Raw genomic sequence first — 20,195 nt, 5'->3', positions numbered from 1 at the left:
GAAGGAAGAATGAGGGAGGAAACAGGACACCTGAAGAAAACCCACATGGACATGGGGAGAACATACAAACTTCATACAGATATTGGAGGATTCGAACCTGAGTCATTGGCATTGTAATAGTATTGTGCTAACCACTGTACTGGGCACACGGTTAGCGTAATGGTTCGCCCAATGCTGTCACAGTGTCCACGACCGGGTTCGAATCCGACACTGTCTTTAAGGAGTTTGTACGTTCTCTCAGTGTCTGCGTGGGATTCTTCCTACCCTTCAGAATATACGGGGGCTGTGTTAGGTCTGCTTTGTTCATGAATGAGTGAGTCAAACACCAGACTGAGTCGAAATCAAGGATCTTTGTTCTTTATTGCCGGATTGTAACACTTGCAACTAACAGTGTTAGTTGGAGAAGGCGCATTCTGCTGTTATCAGAAAATGGTGTTTTTTATATACCTTAGGATACGTACTTAGTAAATTATCATACCATGACATTGTCCAATGAGTAAACTGTTGCTGTCCCTCTCTGCTAGCCTCCTGCACATCAATTTGTCATCCCCACTCTTATCTTGAGAGTACAAGGTCACAACTGCATCTTGTTACGGCCCAGCACTGGGAGACTCCCTCTACATTCCCAGCTCATGATGTTTTTACCTAACAGCTGTCAGTCAAATTGGGTACAATTTACGGCACCCTGCCACCCCAATTTTATCTCTATTACATTACCTAACTGAACATTTAGTCCTCTTTAAGAAAGGAGATGATTTTGAATGTGGACTTAGATATACTCTTTGTTAATTGAAATTAATGTCTTTTGATCTGGCCTCATTTGGAGTAAAATGGTGACTTGCTCAGAGCTATGCCATTTTGTATTTTACAAACCTTGGTGAGATCAGAATCAGAATTTATTGTCATGAACACGTCATGAAATTCATTGTTTTGCGACAGCGTCACAGTTCAAACATTTATATAAACCACCTTACAAAATAAGTAAAAATAGCTCAAGGAAAAAGTCACAGTAAAGCCGTGTTTGTGTTTCATTGTTCATTCGGGAATCTGATGGCAGCGGGGAAGAAGTTGTCCTTGTGCCACTGAGAGCTCGTCTTCAGAATCCTGTACTTTTTTCCGGATGGTAGCAGAGTGAAGAGGTGGCAGCCCTTGAAGATAAAAGCTGCTTTCTTAAGACACCGCTTCTTGTAGATGTCCTTGATGGAGTGAAGACTGGTGCCTGTGATATCGCAGGCAGTGTCAACAACCCTCTGGAGTTTTGTTTCTGAAAGAGATTCTCTCTTTCAAGATCGATCAATCAATTGCCAATCATCACTTGTATTCTTGCGTTTTCCTCACTCCTGTGACTCAAATCAGTAAGTGATGAAGAAGTTAAAGAAGGGCTATGGCACGATTGGTTTCATTGCTTGGGGCACTGAGTACAAGAGGAAGAAAGCCATATTGCAGCTATATCAAATTTTGGTTTGGTCACCACTAGGACTATGGCAGCAACTCTAGTCTCCCCATCACAGGAAGGATGCACAAAAGAAATTTACCAGCATGCCACCTGGATAGAGGATATGACCAATGACGAGAGGTTGGACAAACTTGGATGTTTTTTCCCCCCTGTCTGGAGCATCTGAGACCAAGGGGAAATCATGTAGATTTATAAAATTATGAGAAGCATGGAAAGGATAGACTGTCAGAATCCTTTCCCCAGGGAAAATAATGCCAAGTACAAAGCTCATATATTTAAGGTGATTCTATCACCAATGTGTATATGTACACAGATGGTAATGTAGGATGACTGTGATTGGCTGAGAGTGTAGCCACGCCTACTGGCAGGTCTTAAAGGATTGCTCCTAGCCAGACCAGGTCATTCTGGACTGGTTGACCTACTTGTGATATGCTCCAGTCTTTTAGTTAATAAAAGCCTTGGTTTGGATCAACAAGTCTTTGGTTCTTTCAACGCGCACTACAAGGTGAGAAGCCATAAAGTTTAAAGGAGACAGCTTTTTTACCTAGAGAGTGATAGGTACTTGCAAGGGGCTGCAGGGAGCACTGGATCTGGATCACGTACAGGCAAAAGACATTTAGTTTAATTGGGGCATCATGTTTGATGCAGGCACCAAGGAGCAAAGGGCCTGTTCTTGTCCTCTTGTTCTTGGCCTGTTCTGAAAATCTTAATGAGAAAAATGAAACCCTCAACCTAAAGAGAGCAATGGTGACAATGTAACAGTTGGGCAAGAAGGTGGAACAATGCTGGATTGGCAGGATCTAATGGGAATTATTCCCAGGAAAGCAGCAAGGAGGTGACTCTAGGACAGAGTTCTGAGATTCTGAGGGTTGGAAGGTAACTAATAACATTGGACAACAATTTTTTTTCAAAAAGGTTTGCTTCTTGAAGAAAAATGGGAGTTATGATCAACAACTTCAAGCTGAACACAAAGATAATGTCAGATTTGTTGTATCGCGTACGTAGTTGGAAAAACATTCAATTAACTTTTATTGAATTGATTCCCATGTACCTCTGAGCCAAGCTCTCAGGTTGACTGGACGTGTTGCGCAACAAATGTGAGGAGCCCAAGGTTTGTCCTGGTCGCTATCTTAGCTACAACTAAAGTAGACTTCATAGGCTTTCTTAGTAAATGCAGTTACGCTGCGTATTTGAGCTTTGAACGTATACTCGCCAGAAATGTAACAGAATGTAACACAGCTGTTGCGATACTGACGAGACATTTCTGCTGTATTCAATCTTCCTGACGATAATAAATGCTATTGTTAAGTACACTCACTATGCTATTGCCTGAAGAACATATGCATCAATCTATCATCAATGCATTGCACAGCATCTGAATATGTGAGCTGCTTTTATAACATTTAGCCTGACTATGCATGCCCAGACCTAAGACAACATTTGCAGAGCACCTGCACAACAGTCCTTGCCCAGGCATGCTTGGACTGACCAAAGCGGCTTGCTTTGTGCGCAATGTACTACTTAAAATATGACAGGAGATCACAAAATAGGATATATCTAAACAAAAGGATATGTGATAGGAATATTTGACGGTCATTTTTGTGAGCAAAGTCTATAGAATACACCCAAAAGTGTTCAGGAAGCAAAATCTTTATTTTCCAGTGTTATCGAAGAAGAGGGTATAGGCAGCAGGCCAGTATACGAGGATGTGCATGGCCATTCTCAACCTCAGGTGGATAATAAGGAGCCTCTGGTTGAGGCCTAGGATGGTGCAGTTTTATTCAGGAAGCTTGAAGCGCGAGGCATATGTGGGAGCGAGGATACAGCGCACACTTCTTCGTGAAGTGTAAAATAGAGGAGGGGGAGAAGGAGGTGGATGGGGAGATGAGCAGAGAAAGAAGCAAACACAACAAAAACTTTTGATTGTTAATGAAAGTGAGTTCTATTCCTTATGACATTTCATCCAATAAATAGGCTCAGCAATAAAAAAAGAAACGCTGATATTTTTGAAAAATGAATTGTTGAAAATGAACCAATTCCACATCAAAATGAAAACAATACAACCTCTTAAAATTTACTGTGCCAAATACTAAGGTAGAGCCAGAGATATTGACAAAAGCAAAGCGGTGATCCAACTCATTATGAATACACAGCATTATTGTTGAGGGAACTGAAATTAATTTCTCCACGTTGTTCTACTTCACTCTTTGTTTCAGCGCCTGCACTGTTAACAGTAGAAAAAAAATAGATGAGCAGACAATTATTTAGATGGGGAGAAAAAATTTCCGAGGTGCAAAGGGACTTGGGAGTCCTCATGCAGGACATCCTAAAAGTTAGCCTCTAGGACTAGGTGGAGAAGAAGATGAATGCAATGTTGGGCGTTTATTTCCAGAAGATTAGCATATTCTGGACAGGGATGTAATGTTGAGACTCTAAAAAGCACTGGAGAGTCCTCACTTGGGGTACTGTGTACAGTTTTGGGTGCCGTGTTTGAGAAAAGGCGTGCTGGTGTTGGAAAGGGTTCAGAGAAGATTTACTAGAATCTCTCCAGGTTAGCATATGAGGAACGTTTGTCGGCTCTTGGGCTGTACTTTTTGCAGTGCAGGTGAGATTGGAACTAGGGGTCATAAGTTAAGGGTTGGGGGAAAAAGTTTAGAAGTAACATGAGGGGAAACATCTTCACTCAGAGTGGTTGCTGAGTGGAATGACCTTCCGGAAAAGGTGGTTGCAGCAGGGTCAATGTTGTCATTTAAGAGAAGGTTGGATGAGTGCATGGATGCGAGGGGGTTGGAGGAATATGGGCAGGGAGCAGGTAGTTGGAACTCATGGAGTTCTCTTAAATCAGTGTGGACCAGAAGGGCCAAGATGGCCTGTTTCTGTACTCATAGAGGCATTTTGAAAGCTGAGAGGCCTGGACAGAGGAGATATGGCAAGGATGTTTTCCAATGTAGGGGATTCTAGAAAAAGAGGGCAAAACTACAGGATAAAAAGGCATCAATTTAAAACAGAGATGCAGAAAATTTTCTTTAGTCAGAGGGTTGTGAGTCTGTGGAAGTTGTTACCGCAGGGGGCTGTGGAAGCAAGGTCATTTTTAGGTGTATTTAAAGCAGAGATTGACAGGTATTTGATTAGTCGGGTTACATGAAGAAAGCCAGGGAGTGGGGCTGAGTGGGAGGATGGATCAGTACATGATTAGAATGGCAGAGCAGACTTGATGGGCCATTGGGCCTACTTCTGCTCCTACAGAAAAAAGAAACTAGGGCATGACCATATACATAGCCAATAGCTATGTCTTCATATTTTGAAATGAAACAAACTCCACCTTACAGATTTCCACCACCGCTGCACCTCTGGCGTTCAGTGGTAAATAACTCTGTCCAGAGACATACCATGTGCAACATCTGAAATATATCTGGCATTGTACTGGCCATCTGCACTCTCAATTTTGACGAAGAGTTCCTACTTGAAACATCAACGATTCCTTTTCTCTGTGACTCTATAGGTTTTTGGTTCTTTATGTTTGTTTAATTTACACAATCTTTTCCTTGTGGTATTAGGGTATGGGAGGGAAGAGAGAGGGGTGGGCAGGGTAAAAATGTAATATATCAATGTTGAGAAGGATTGTATTGTTATTTTGGATTTGTGTGAGTCTTGGAAAATCAAAAATAAAATATTCAAAATAAAAACAATTCTTTTTCTCCTATTGAGTTCAACCAGCAGGTTACTTTTCCTCCAGATTCCAACATCTGCAGTATCTTGCATCTGGTAGTTTGCCAACACAAATATTAAATCTTCCAAGTGCACAGCTTTCTCCAAGTTATTTATTAGTTGGAAGGCTCACGTGTGCAGCTCTGCCATCTTGGAAATTTGAACAAGATGGCACATTTCAAGCAATTCATGAGATTTTTCCATTTACAGAGCACTCAGCGGCTCAAGAACAGCTTCTTCCCCACTCCCATCAGATTCCTGAATCAACAATGAACCAAAGACACTGCCTTACTTTTTCATATAACCATATAACGATTACAGTTTGGAAACGAGCCATCTCGGCCCCTCTAGTCTGCACCGATTTAAGTGAACTCCACTCGTTCCACCTACCTGCTCCCTGCCCATAACCCTCCAACCCCTTCACATCCATGTACTCATCCAACCTCCTCTTAAATGACAAAATTGACCCTGCTGCAACTACCTCTTCCGAAAGGTCATTCCGCTCAGCCACCACTCTCTGAGTGACTTCTAAAGTTTTGCCCCCTGACCCTTAAACTTATGACCCCTTGTTCCAATCTCTCCTACCCTAAAGGGGAAGAGCCTATTCACATCTACTCTATCTATTCCCCTCATAATTTTATATACCTCTATTAAATCCCCCATCAACCTTCTACTCTCCAATGAATAAAGACCCAGTCTACTCAATCTTTCTCCATATTCTAGATACTCCAATCCAGGCAACATTTTAGCAAATCTTCTCTGCACCCTCTACCTTATTGATATCCTTCCTATAATTTGGAGACCAGAACTGCACTACTTAAAAAAAAATTTATTCCTGTAAGGTGGTTATGATATGAATGACGCTGCCGAATTTCGTGACTTGTTCATGACAATAAATCCTGATTCTGATTCCGATTCTGAACGAACCATGTGAATAAGCAATAAGAACATGAAGAAAAGACAATTTTATCATTCAGAACCTTAAGTTCACTCCACTGATCAATTAGATCATGGCTGCTTCAAATTTAAATCCATTACTCTGCTCTACATCCTTTGGTGACTTCCTTACTATAATCTGCAGAACTCTATGGTATGTAGCATAAGATGTTAATATCCCTTATTGCACTCCTGGACGCTGCCTTGACTCTGTGGGGCAGCCAAGTGAGTGGTGGCATCGTCTGGGTTATCAAGTGGGGCCCCCTCCTTCTCAGCGTTTTGCTGATAGACCCATGACACCTCCGGAGGGTTCAGCAGTGAATCCCGGCATCCCAGGCTCACCCCCTAGATGCCCAAGTGGAATCCTTTCTTCCTCATCCAGAGCCACTGATTACCCTTTTTCCAGTGAAGCACAAAAGTCTGTAGACACTGTAATTGCAACAACAACACAAAAAAGCCTGTGCAACTCAGCAGGTCTCCGAGTGTCCATAGCAGGTAAAGATATATAATCAATGTTTCGGGCCTGAGTCGTTATTAATGGTATGAGTTAAAAACAGGTAAGTCTCTGAATAAGAAGGCTGGGGAGAAGCAAAAAAAGGGCAGGGGGAGGGGCACAGGCCCACGGACAAAAGGTGATAATTGGACAGGGGAGGAAATGTGGAAATGTAAAAATTGATCGAGGGGACGGGAGTGGCTCAGTGAATGTAGAGCTGGTGGAAAAGAAAAAGAGGGGAAGGAAAAAAAGAGGGAGACAGACCTAGAAGAAAGGAGAAATAGGTGAAGGGGAGAGCTAATGGAAACCAGGGAAGTCAAAGTTAATGGCATCCTGTTGGAGGGTGCCCAGAATATGAGACGTTGTTCCTCCATTTTGCGGGTGGTCTCAGTGCCTGCTTTTCGCTCATACCTCGACAAAGGGCTCAGGGCTGAAACGTTGGTCACCCTTTACTTCCTTGGAAGCTGCTTGACCTGCTGTGTTTCTCCAGCGGGTCACCAGTGTCTGCAGACTTTCCTGTTTAATGAAACCATGATTCACCTTTTCTTTAGGTTCTGCAGGCTAAACTAAGTCTGACATTCACAATATTGGTGCACTTGCTGATGCGTACAATAAGCAATATGACTAATACTGCTTGGGTGTTAATAAACAATAGACAGTAGGTGCTGGAGTTGCCCCGTCGAGCCAGCACTGCCATTTTTCATACCATGGCTGGTCATTCACTGTCAGTATCCCCATAACCCTTAACTCCCCTGCCCACAAGAGCCGTATCTAACTCCCTTTTGAAAATATCCAGTGAATCTACCCTCTGCGGCAAAGCATTCCACAGATCCACACTTCTCTGGGTAAAAAAATTCTCCTCATCTCCGTCCTAAAGGGCCTTCCCTGTATTCTGAAACTATGCCCTCTAGTCCTAGTCTCTCCCAACATTGGGAACACGTAATCCGAATTCACCCTGCCTAGCCCCTTGATTATCTTATATACCTCAATCTCATCCTTCTCAACTCCATCGCATATAAGCCCAGTTTTTCTAACCTTTCAGTATATGTCAATCCTGCCATCCTGGGAACTAACCTTGTAAATCTGTGCTGCACTCCCTCTATAGCAAGTATGTCCTTCCTCAAATTTGGGGATAATTGAAGTGAGCAGGGAACATGAGGTTTGTATGTTCTGGTTGGGCTTGATTGTGCCTCATGATGTCCATTCTCACATTCAACATCCTCCTAATTTAACCCCATTTTAAACTGGTATAATTAAATTATGAAAGAAACCATGCCATTCTTTATGCAAACAAAGAATTGGTGGAGGAACTCACAGGTTAGAGGGCATCTATGCAGACCAGTGGTCATCTGCTGTTCTGGGCGTGAACCATTTATCAAGACTAATATAGGAGAGGTAACATTGCAAATATAAAGGGGAAAATAAGTCGGACGATAATGCCCACAAACCTGTGCCCACAAACATGCCAAGCTGGCTGAAGGGGTGCCAGGCATTGGAACCGGGACGCGAGGGGTTGCCAAAGGCGCTGAGGGGTTCCTGACCATGTCGGAGGTTTGGATCTGGAGCTTGGATTGCCAATTGTGTGGCTGTGTAGGCTGCGGACATTCGGCGACTTTTGGGGGGACGGGGGGGACGACTCTCCTTTGCTTCTCTTTCTCTGACTGTAAGAGGCGCTTCAGGCAATTTCTGCCGAAGGCGAATCTGTCCGCCTTGCAGCAGGCAAGAGCAATTTCATGTAATATGACATTCTTATTACAATGACACTAAATTGAACTGTGAATCTTGATTTATTAAAGTGAACGAATGGTAGTAAATTGACAATATCGATTATGATTATTAATATACAGTTCATCATTGACCAGAATGATCGATTTACTGCATTTTAGGTTCAATGAACTATCATGAATGAATGCATGAATATACATCTACGTTATAACAAGAGAACAAATGAAATAAAATAATTAATTCGTCATCATGAAATAAGAAAGAAATTCCCCTTGGTTAAGCAATAGCTTTCAAAGAAATTTTGAGAATTGCAATGGTCTTGTAAACCCAGTCATCCTGGGATTGCAGAATCTGTTATTTCAGAGATTAATTTTAAATGCAAATTTACCTCCTCCACTCCTATAGCACAGGAAGGGGAATCTCCAGATATTGCCCAATCCCACGGAGTAGCCGATTCCAGCCAATATGAACTCAATCTTTCGAGACCAAGTCTCTCGGGTCTGGAGTTTCTTATTACTTTTAACATTTTCAGCACTTGGAGTGGTAGTACTGCTTTCAATATTTGTGTTGCTTGTCATTACGTGGTCAGAGTCTTCAATATTCCTCATACTCATTTTAAAATAACTTTCGAAGCACGAGATGCAAGGTAAAATAAAACAAGTGGGTATATTTCTAAATCAACTCCCATCAATCTTTACCTTTGGTCACTCAGCTGACAAACAGAGCACATGAAGCTTTCAAATCACGCTCTTTAGCAATCGCACTTACAAACAATTAATTATTAATCTAAATTTAAGTTGTTTATTGTCATTTCAGGTTAATCAGTATGAAGTATTTAGCAAGGGAATCACACAAGCAGAATAAGTTGCAATGACCTTCATAAGCATTAAGCAGTTGAGAATTTTGAATTAAAAAGTTGTTATTGGCCAACTCGAGTTTAGAGGACCCTGCAAAACTTTTAAAAATAATTCGGACATATAGCACCAGTAAAACCACAAGGTAGAAGTGCCTTTAAGTTATGTATCACATCAGTTCAGTGTGAATGATAACTTCGCCAATAGAACAAGTTTGACACCAATGATGTTCTTGATTTTTGCCCACATCAGGCAATTGGAATTCTAAGATGTTTGTAGTGAAGCAGAGAAGTTGCACCAAGTTATTTTCGAGTAACTACAATCACTGAAGAAACAAGCTCTATTTACAAAGTTATTCAGTCACCATTGAATTGAATCCTTGATAATATTTAACAAGACGATGATTTGCCAATAGTTGATGACCTCAGAAATCCAGGATGAATCATAAATTGTAAAATAAAACAATATCAAGAACCTAATCAAATAATATAAATATTGAAGATTGTCATCAAAATTTACTATTTAGAACCCTCTGGTAGAAATGGAGATGGGAAAATTTTAAAAGTGTTCAATATATAATTTGCACACCAAGGAACGGACGAGTGTGTCCAGATGAACTACAAATGGTTCTTCTTCAGTTCACAGGTCTAAAATTATGAGGGGATAGATAGAGGGTCGGCTTTTTCTGCTGAGGGTAGGTGAGATACAAACCAGAGGACATGGGTTAAGGGTGAAAGGAGAGAAGTTCAAAGGGAACATGAGGGGGAACTTTTTCACATAGAGAGTGGGGGGTGGGGGAGAAACCAAGCTTCCAGCTGAACTGGTGAATGCCGGCTCAATTTTAACACTTCAGAAGAATTTGAACAGGTACATGGATGGGAGGGACCTGGAGGGCTATGGACTAAGTGCAGGTCAGTGGGATTAGGTAAAAAAATAGTTTTGTACAGACTAGAAGGTCTGAAAGGCCAGTTTCTGTGCTGGAGTGTTCTAAGGATTCACCGTGACATCAAGTGACAGAGCAGGTTAATTGAGATTATTTTCCAATTATTTTCCACTGTTTTGAATTCTCATTTCTTAGCATTTTAACTCATTTAATTATTTATCTCAAATATAACAGTTTTAAAATATTTCTGCAATAACTGATTAATAAAGACACTTCTGCCTTCGCTCGCAGGTAAGCTTGGCCTCTTGTCAAAGGCTGACAGAGGATACTGGGATAAGCTTTCAGTGGGACACTTGACATTGACGGCCCAGTCAACTCGCAGGGGTTGAGATTGAAGCTAGTGAGTGGCTGGGGGGGAGCTATCGACTGTGTCTGGGCAAAAGGCTAAATCGAACTCTATTCAGTACATCAGTTCGTTATTTCTGAATACTGCAGTGAAGGAAAATGAGCAGAGGCCTTTTACTCTTGGTTTCCATCTTAATTAACCTGCTTCTGTCACTTGGCATTGCTGAAAGCATGTGAACTAAAGAGGAACCATTTGTAGTTCATCTGCAATCCTCAGTCTTTTTCTAAATCACGGCTACTATTCATCAGAGCATAAAATTCCTTGGCGTGCATATAAAGGATAACCTATCCTGGATTTAAAACACCTCCTCATTAATCAGGAGCGCCTACACTTCCTAAGGTTCTGTCTGGCTAGATTATTGTGTGGTACAGTTGCTGAGAAGCATTGGGCTGGAAATCTATGCAGATGATCATTAAAGCAGTTGAGAAGAGCACTGAGGTCTCATTTAACGATGATTACTGGGAGCGCAGTCTAAATAGGGCTCAAGGAACCGTAGAAGACCCTTTCCATTCAGTGCAGAGTACCTTTAACCCATCAAGAAGGAGGTACAGGAGCAGCAAAATTAGGACTGCCATGCTGGGGATAGCTTCTTCCTGCAGATTAGTGAACAGTATCCTGTAACCGTGTAATCACCCTAAATCATGTTGGGGGTCACCAATGTAGCGTGTGGTGAGTGAGCGCAGCGCTGAGGCCACAGGCTGTGAGCTCTGGTATCACAATTGCTTTGATTTGCAGACTTTGAGCTTTATTCCATCCCACCCCACAACGTCCCGATGGACGTGACCTTCCGGTCCGGACCGGAAAAGACAGTCGCGACGCCATCCCTGCGCCGACCACGCATGACAAGCCGGGCCGGTTCGCTGCAGCAAGAATGTGCGTGGCCACATGCATAAATTTATTTTTATTATTTATATGATCATTATGTACTGTGTATTATGTGTTCGTGGTCTGGAGAGATGACGTTTCGTCAGGTTGCATATGTACAATCAGATGTTAATAAACTTGAACTGGATCACAATCTGTCCGAATCACATCTGTAATTATATCAGTCTATTCTTGTCCTTGATTAACTTTCTCTTAATATCATTTTACTCTTGTGGTGGGATGATTTTACATCTTCTAAATACAATAGTTGTGTTCTGCATGTATGCAACTGGTGATATATTAAATACTTTTTCTTACAGTACTATTACTGACCAGCTTGATCTATTTTCTCCTTCCACTGTATGAAGTGACATCTGTTCTATTCCCAAGTGTTTTGTTGGCCTCTGCTGGCTCCTGTAAATATCAACTGCTTTCTGTAGGTGCAGGATTCTTGGTTCTTTCATATTCTGGCATAGCTTAATGAACAACAGTTCTGTTTTTCAATGAGGCTGCCTCACAAGAGTGCATTCATAAAGTCATGCTAATGTCTAATCAATCCCTTCTCTTTGAAAGTCAAACTTGATATTAAACATGGAACATTTCTTCAAACTAGTCTATTTAACATCTTCTGTACCCAGTGCTCCTTTACTTCATAATGCATTTTTAAAATTTATTAAATTTTAAAAGAAATTACGTTTTTAAAATGTAGACATACAGCACAGTAACAGGTCCCATGAGTCTGTGCTGACCAATTTACTCCCCATTAACTTACACCCCCGGTACAATTTTGAAAATTGGAAGGAAACCAAATGCTCCCCCCTGCCCCCGAGAAAACCCACTCAGACATGGGGAGTACGTACAAACTCCTTACAGACAGCACTGTATTCTAACCACGGTCTGGTCCCAGTCGCTGGTGCTGTAAAGGCGTTGCACTAACCGCTACGCCAACCATCCCACCTCATATTTTGCACATCAATCCCCCACCTATTTCTGAAGGAGTGGCAATGAACTCCATTTCAGCCTTCAGGTCCATTGTTGCCTGCATATTGGACAGAATTCCGTTTCCCTTTATATTTGCTCCAATTAAGTTTCCTTTTAGTATCAAGTGGTTCTGAAGATCTAAAGTCTCCATCAATCCTGGTTCTCACTCCAAGTAATCTGAACAGCGTCAGTAACATCTCTCTAAAGTCCGAAATAACAGCTCTGGAGTGGGCACACACATTGGCTTTTTGTACCAATCACATCTTTTACCACCAGTAGACTCAAGTTAGCTTTGCACAAACCATAACATTCCCCGCACAATAGGCCCTCATGGAAAAACTGCACTAAATTTAAGCAGTGAACATATCGGAATAAATATTCTTTAATGGTGGAAACATTTTAAACACTTCAAGTCAAGTTTATGGTCATTTGTTGGTACAAGTCTCTCTCTTTGGCTTGGCTTCGCGGACGAAGATTTATGGAGGGGTAATGTCCATGTCAGCTGCAGGCTCGTTTGTAGCTGACAAGTCCGATGCGGGACAGGCAAACACGGTTGCAGCGGTTGCAAGGAAAAATTGGTTGGTTGGGGGTGGGTGTGGGGTTTTTCCTCCTTTGTCTTTCGTCAGTGAGGTGGGCTCTGCGGTCTTCTTCAAAGGAGGCTGCTGCCCGCCGAACTGTGAGGCGCCAAGATGCACGGTTTGAGGCGAGATCAGCCCACTGGCGGTGGTCAATGTGGGAGGCACCAAGAGATTTCTTTAGGCAGTCCTTGTACCTCTTCTTTGGTGCACCTCTGTCTCGGTGGCCAGTGGAGAGCTCGCCATGTAACACGATCTTGGGAAGGCGATGGTCCTCCATTCTGGAGACGTGACCTGCCCAGCGCAGTTGGATCTTCAGCAGCGTGGATTCGATGCTGTCGGCCTCTGCCATCTCGAGTACTTCGATGTTGGTGATGAAGTCACTCCAATGAATGTTAAGGATGGAGTGGAGACAACGCTGGTGGAAGCGTTCTAGGAGCCGTAGGTGATGCCGGTAGAGGACCCATGATTCGGAGCCGAACAGGAGTGTGGGTATGACAACGGCTCTGTATACGCTAATCTTTGTGAGGTTTCTCAGTTGGTTGTTTTTCCAGACTCTTTTATGTAGTCTTCAAAAGGCGCTATTTGCCTTGGCGAGTCTGTTGTCTATCTCGTTGTCGATCCTTGCATCCGATGAAATGGTGCAGCCGAGATAGGTAAACTGGTTGACTGTTTTGAGTTTTGTGTGCCTGATGGAGATGTGGGGGGGGGGGGGGCTGGTGGGGAGGAGTTGGCTGATGGAGGACCTCAGTTTTCTTCAGGCTGACTTCCAACCAAGTACAACCCAATGAAACAGCATTCTCCGGTCCTCAGTGCAAAACACAACCAGTCATAACACACATAGAGACAAGCAATACATATGCAGGACAAGTATTTTATCTATATAAATAAATATTGTTTTGTCCATACAAAAGTCTCAGATGGTTAGATGGCTAGAGTGAGCCAACATCCTTTCTATATAGAGAACGTCTTTTAAACTATCAAGTACCAGGTAAAATACAATGCAGCCAACAATTTTAAGATATTTATATCACCTTCAGAGAATTAAATGAGATCAAAAGTGTGCAAATTAAATATTTCAACTAATTTTTTAATGTTACATTTTAAATACTTTGATTTAGAAAAAAGGTAATGTAATCTTATGTTTATGAAATTATAAATCCTTTATAATTCAGAACATTGAGTATAGGAGCTCGGATGTTATGTTATGTTAAAATTGTATAAGGGATTGGTGAGGCCAAATTTGGAGTATTGTGTACAGTTTTGGTCACCAAAGTATAGGAAAGTGATCAACAATTTGGAGAGAGTTCAGAGAAGATTGACTAGAATGTTGCCAGGGTTACAGGGTCGAAGTTATAGGGAAAGGTTAAATAAGTTAGGTCTTTATTCTTTGGAGCAAAGAAGGTTGAAAGGGGATTTGATTGAGGTATTTAAAATTATTAGGGGTATAGATAGAGTTGTCGTGGAGAGGCTTTTTCCTTTAAGGGAGAGGTACAAACAAGAGGACATGAGCTGAGTGTTAGGGAGCAAAGGTTTAGAGGAAACTTCGGGGTGGGGGGTGACTTCTTCACTCAGAGAGTGGTGGGTGTGTGGAACAAGCTTCCAGACGAAGTGGTGGAGGCATGCTCGATATTAGTATTTAAGGAGACTTTGGATATGTATATGGATGGGAAAGGAATGGAGGGTTACAAGTTGAGTGTAAGTCAGTGGGGTTAGGTGGGAGAAAGTCTTCGCCAAGTTGGCCCGTTTTTATGCTGTATTCGTTATGTAAAAAAAATTGAACTTACTTTCTAACATTCATCATATCAATCTTACAAAGACATGGTGAACATGAGGATCAGAGTTTTGTGCCAAAGAAAGCCATTATGAGGCTGAAATCTATAATAAAACAGGAAGAGACATTACCCAAACCTTAGGATTACCAAAATCAACAGTTTGGAACATCATTAAGAAGAAAGAGCTCAGTAATCGCAAAGGGACTGGTAGGCCAAGGAAGACGTCCACTGCCAATGCCAGAAGAATTCTCATTGTCGGGGAAAATCTCTTTTCCAGAATAACTCAGGTGGAGACTTCAGAGTTTGCTTTGAGAGCTTTATTTTGTGATATCATGGAGAGACTGTCCTGATCTACACCAGGATAGAACTCTGCATTCTGTAGGCAGACAGCATATTTTTATACAGGAGAACACACAAATCTTATCTTCCTTCTGCACACAAAGCACATTCCTAAGTACACTGGGCCCTAGGTCATGGGCATGGTTCTGCAACCAGCAGAAACTGGCTGGTTTCTTAGTTTACAAAGAAGTCCACACTTGCAACATTTCAACTGCATAAACAATAAGATAATTTTTTTCCTCTACACTCATCCCCAAAAATCCCCAAGCGTCTGTCCAACAGATCAGAAACACTCTTCAGGAGGCAGGTGTGGATGTGTCCATGACTACTGTCTGCAGATGTCTTTATGGAGAGAAATACAGAGGCAAACACTGCAAGGTGCAAACGACTAGTTAGCCACAAAAATAGGATGACTAGATTACAGTTTGCCAGAAATATTTAAAAGAGGATACAGAATTCTGGAAAAATGTGTTGTGGACAGATGAGACCAAAATTAACCTGTATCAGAGTGATGGCAAGAGCAAGGTGAAGTACGAAACCTGACTAATATTTTTGTGCTCTGAAATGAGAGTAATTTCCACATCGTCAAACAAAAATGCACACAAATAAGCTTAAATAAAATCTGGAATGTGCACGTTAATCACATCTGAATTGTTTGATTACAAATTTTAAACTGTGATGCACAGGGGCAAATAAAGAGAAAACGTGTATTTGTTACAAACATGATAGAGGGCCCTGTATGAAAAAGGCACAAATTCACATGAATGTTTAGTTGCTTTTTTTATATTTAATTGAGCAAATATTCTCACAGAGACCAGAAAATTACATTAAAAAGATTGCATTCTCAAATAGATCATTCTTCTGAAATGCTAGTAAAGTTTAAAATTAATGAAAAAAATAAAATGGCCACAATCTCCAGCACTTAATCTATTTCTGCCATATAGAAAACCAGTTCTGCAATGAAGCGAATATTTCAATTGATGCCAATTGATTGCATTATAAAGAACATCAAATAACACAAGAAAAATTCACGAGACAATAATTTGTTCAAATATCACTGTTTGAAAATTTTTATAGGTAGACTGAAATAGAGAAGTCAGTGGTTGTGAGAAGCAATAGCCGCTTTCAGGTGGAATCGTGGGAGAATGCGGCTCTGGAGCTGGCTGCGGATGTCTGCTAAGGGACGTTCAGGTGGCAGCGCTGAAGTCCCACGCCAGCCGCCCCAGCCCCAGCCTAGTCCCGCGCTGGCTGCTCCAGCCCTGTAGTCCCGCGCCGGGGTGCTGTCAGACAGCGGGGAATTGGGTCACCAGCTGACTGTCATCAGCCTGCTTTGCCTTGCTGCTTTCAGATGCCTGGGGGGAGCGCTCAGAAGTGGAGAATAGACCTCTCTGAGGTGGGTTGAGTAAGTGCTCCTCGGGGCCGGGTTCTCCGCTTTCAGGTGGCCTCTCGACAGCTGCATTCGGGTATTTTAGGCTGCTTTACATTCGGGTATTCTGGCCACCTGAAAGCGGCTAATGAAAGATGCTTTCAAATTCTCCACATGGTGAGAAGAAATGTATATTACCAATCAGCTAATGTGAAAAGGATTCACATTTATCTGCATGCATTACACAGAGCAAGATGAAAAACCTATTACACAAGAAAGAGAAAAACAGAAAGTTGAAATTAATTAACCATTTGTCATTGACCGATTATTTTATTGTTATAAATTTTACAGCATGGAACACGGGACCACCCTTTGACCATATGCATTTCCTTTTACTGTATCAACACATGATACAATTAATCCTGGGCTGGCGATTTTAATCAATCAAGGCCAAGTGGATGTGAAGACGATTTGGTGGACCTTAATTAGTTTTCATATAATGCTTCAGATTTAGTGTCAGATTGTAAAAAAAAGTGTTGTAAAGAACAAAGAGATGATGAGAACAGAGGAAGATAAAGGCAGTTCAATCTGAATGAGCATTAGCCTGAAGCTTTTTTTCCCCCCAAATTATTAAACCTATAAATTCCGGAGGGAGGTGAAATGGAGAAAACAAGGAACTGGAGAGGTACAGATAAACTCTCATACAGCAATGTGTACAGGGAGCCAATTAAGAATAACAGATGTCCTGCATCCAACATAAATTCCAATCTGTCTTTCTCTCTCTCTAAGGACAGCTGCTCGAGGGTCACATTATGATACATGTATTAAAAACATGTTCCCATAACTAACCGGACTGGCAGTGAGTTCAGAGAAGTACAAAAAGATCAATTTGTTTACTTTGGGTAGAATGAAGCTGCTCCCTTCCTCCTTTCATGATACATTTTACTGGCGTGAGAATGCATGACCCTCCTCCACTCTGACCCACACCCTCCCTTTATGACCCTCCACACTTTCCCACTACCAACTACGGGTGAGTGCCTTTGGGGCCACATGCCAATCTAAATGAGTGATGTGCCATCTCTATTTAGAATTAGCGCCAGAGGATATTTCCCAGACACAAACACCCAGACTTGCTACGGAGCAGGAGTGCAGAATGAAGAAAGCAAAGACATTGAGAAAGCAATTCGCTTCAAGCCAGGCTACATGAGACAGAGGTCAGAGATCAAATGTTTTTGATTTATTAAAGTAACCAATGGATATAGAATCAGTGATGAAATGTTGGGTCGAGGTAAAGTGGTACACAAGGGACCAAATGATCAATCTTATGTTCATCCGAGAAGGATACTTTATTAGTATTTTTTTTCCCCCACTCAGGCCAAACTCTTCTGACCAACATTAAACCAACATTAGGGTAAGCGCAACGCCTTTACACCACCAGCGATTGGGGACAGGGGTTTCGAATCCCGTGCTGTCTGTAAGGAGTTTGTACTTTCTCCCTGTGACTGCGTGGGCTTTCCCCGGGGCCTCCAGTTTCCCTGCACTGTTCAAAACATCCCAGGGGACAGAAGGTGTAAATCACAAAATTCTGTGGACACCAAGGTTGAAGTAAAAACACAAAACACTGGAGAAGAAGCTCGGCAGGTCAAACAAGAGTCCTTTATGTGGCGAAGGCAAAGATACAGAACCAATGTTTCGGGCTTGAGTCTTTCATAAAAGTATGAGAAAATTCTGGCAAGCATCCGAACAAAAAAAGGGGGGTGGCAAGGCAGGAGATGATAGGTGGAGAAAGGAGGGAGGGGGATGTGTGGGCGCAGAATGAAGAAAGCAAAGACATTGAGAAAGCAATTCGCTTCAAGCCAGGCTACATGAGACAGAAGTCAGAGATCAAATGTTTTTGATATATTAAAGGAATCAATGGATATAGAATCAGTGATGAAATGTTGAGTTGAGGTAAAGTGGTACACAAGGGACCAAATGATCAAACTTATGTTCATCTGAGAAGGATACTTTATTAGTATTTTTTTTCCCCCACTCAGGCCAAGGACAGTGTAGTGGGAAGGACAGTGTAGTGATAGAGTGCTAGCACCAGGAGGAGTTGGAGGTAGAGTGAGTAGCGTCTGGGAATGCTATCGCGAACAGGGGGAGGTGCTGAGCGAAGTGATCTCCAAGTCCACAGCCGGTCTCTCTGATGTAGAGAATGCGGAGGCTGGTGGGGTGATAGGTGAGGATGAGGGGGGGATTCTATGTTTGTTGCATCTGGGGGCAGAGGGGGCCAGGGCAGATGATCGGGAAATAGAGGAGATGCGGGTGAGGGCTGAGTTGATGGTACTAGAGGGAAGCCACGTTTGTGGTTTGTTGAAAATCTCATCTTGGAACAGATCCGGCAGAGATGGAGAAATTGAGAGAAGGGGATGGAATCCTTGCAGGGGGCAGGGTGAGAGGAAGGGTCATCCAGATAGTCATTGGAGTCGGAGGGTTTGTAGTATATGCCCGTGGAAAGCTTATCTCCGAAGATGGAGACAGAGAGATCCAGGAAGGGGAGAATGTTATTGGTGATGAACCAGGTGAGCTTGAATCATTCTTGCGAAGTGGATGAAGCTGACAGCTCCTCACGGGTGCATGAGGCAGCCCCGATGTCATCGTCCTCTGGTATATAGAAGCATCAAAAATAGAATCCCCCTTATCTTCACCTACCACCCCACCAGCCTCCACATCCAACACATTATTCACCGGAATTTCTGGCACTTATTGCAGGATCCCACCACCAGACACATTTTTCCCTCTCCTCCACTCTCGGCCTTCTGCAGGGTCTGCTCCCTCCACAATTCCCTCATGCGCTCATCCCTCCCCACCTATCATGGCCCCCCCGGAACATTCCCATGGCTGCAGAGGTGCAACACTTGCACCGACACCTCCCCCCTCATCACAGTCCAGGGCCCCAAACAGGCCTTTCACATAAAGCCACACTTCACTTGTACATCCAGAGGACTTATTTACTGCATCAGGTGCTCCCTTTGTGGCATTTTCTACGTCAGAAAGACCAGTCGCAGACTGGGAGATCGCTTCGCTCAGCACCTCTACTCCGTTAACAACCACAGCGACCATTTCAATTGTGGGTCACACTCAAACGCTTACATGTCTGTCCATGGCCTTATGTACTGTCCCACCCTGGCTTGGAGGAACAACACCTTGTTTTCCGTCTGAGCACCCTCTCGCCACAGGGCATGAACATTGAGTTTACTGTTTTCCATTAAAACTACTTGCCTCTTCTTTCCCCTCCCCCCGTTCTTCCAGTTCTTTCACCCACCCAGTCATCCCTCCTCCCCCTCTGCTGTCCCCTCCCTCCTTTCTCCTCCTGTCATCTCCTGCCTTGCTAACCCTCCTTCCCCTCTCCCCTTTTGTTTGGATGATACCTGCCAGCATTTCCTCAGACTGTGGTGAAGGGCTCAAGCCCGAAACGTTAGTTATGTATCTTTACCTTTGCTACAGGACACTGTTTGACCTTCCGGGGGTTGTAGGTCAATTGATATAAATTGGGTGGCATGGACTTGTGAGCTGAAATGGTCTGTTACCCTGCTGCATGCCTAAATTTAAAAAAAATGAACTCCCTAACAATGTACCGATACAAATGCCACCATTACAACTTCTCGTGTATGTGAACATCTGAAATGACTGATCATTCTATAAAAATAGAAATGATCCTATATGATCCTAATTATCCTATATCTTTGAACTTTAAAGCAAAGAGTTAGGCCATACGACTCTGAGAGTTCAGGCTTCTCCCCAAAAAACCCTGCAAATTTCTGCCACTTGTCTGTTCAGAATTTTGCAGGT

The 20,195-nt window shown here is 42.6% G+C and overlaps 1 protein-coding gene across 2 annotated transcripts in view; it reads right to left on the bottom strand.

Moving 5' to 3' along the window:
- LOC138750025 (sodium- and chloride-dependent GABA transporter 1) overlaps positions 1-9,027 on the bottom strand; it is a 148,763-nt gene extending 139,736 nt beyond the window's left edge. For both annotated transcript variants that reach the window (XM_069912183.1, XM_069912182.1), the window contains exon 1: positions 8,707-9,027. In XM_069912183.1, coding sequence (XP_069768284.1) covers positions 8,707-8,932 — 226 coding nt within the window. In that variant the 5' untranslated portion in view covers positions 8,933-9,027. The remainder of the gene's footprint in view (positions 1-8,706) is intronic.
- Between the last annotated feature and the right edge of the window lie 11,168 nt (positions 9,028-20,195).

This window comes from Narcine bancroftii, chromosome 14 (assembly GCF_036971445.1).
Source record: "Narcine bancroftii isolate sNarBan1 chromosome 14, sNarBan1.hap1, whole genome shotgun sequence".
NCBI classification, from domain to species: domain Eukaryota; kingdom Metazoa; phylum Chordata; class Chondrichthyes; order Torpediniformes; family Narcinidae; genus Narcine; species Narcine bancroftii.
Note: the sequence above shows the minus strand (reverse complement) of the source record. Positions and strands in the feature narration are given on the sequence as shown.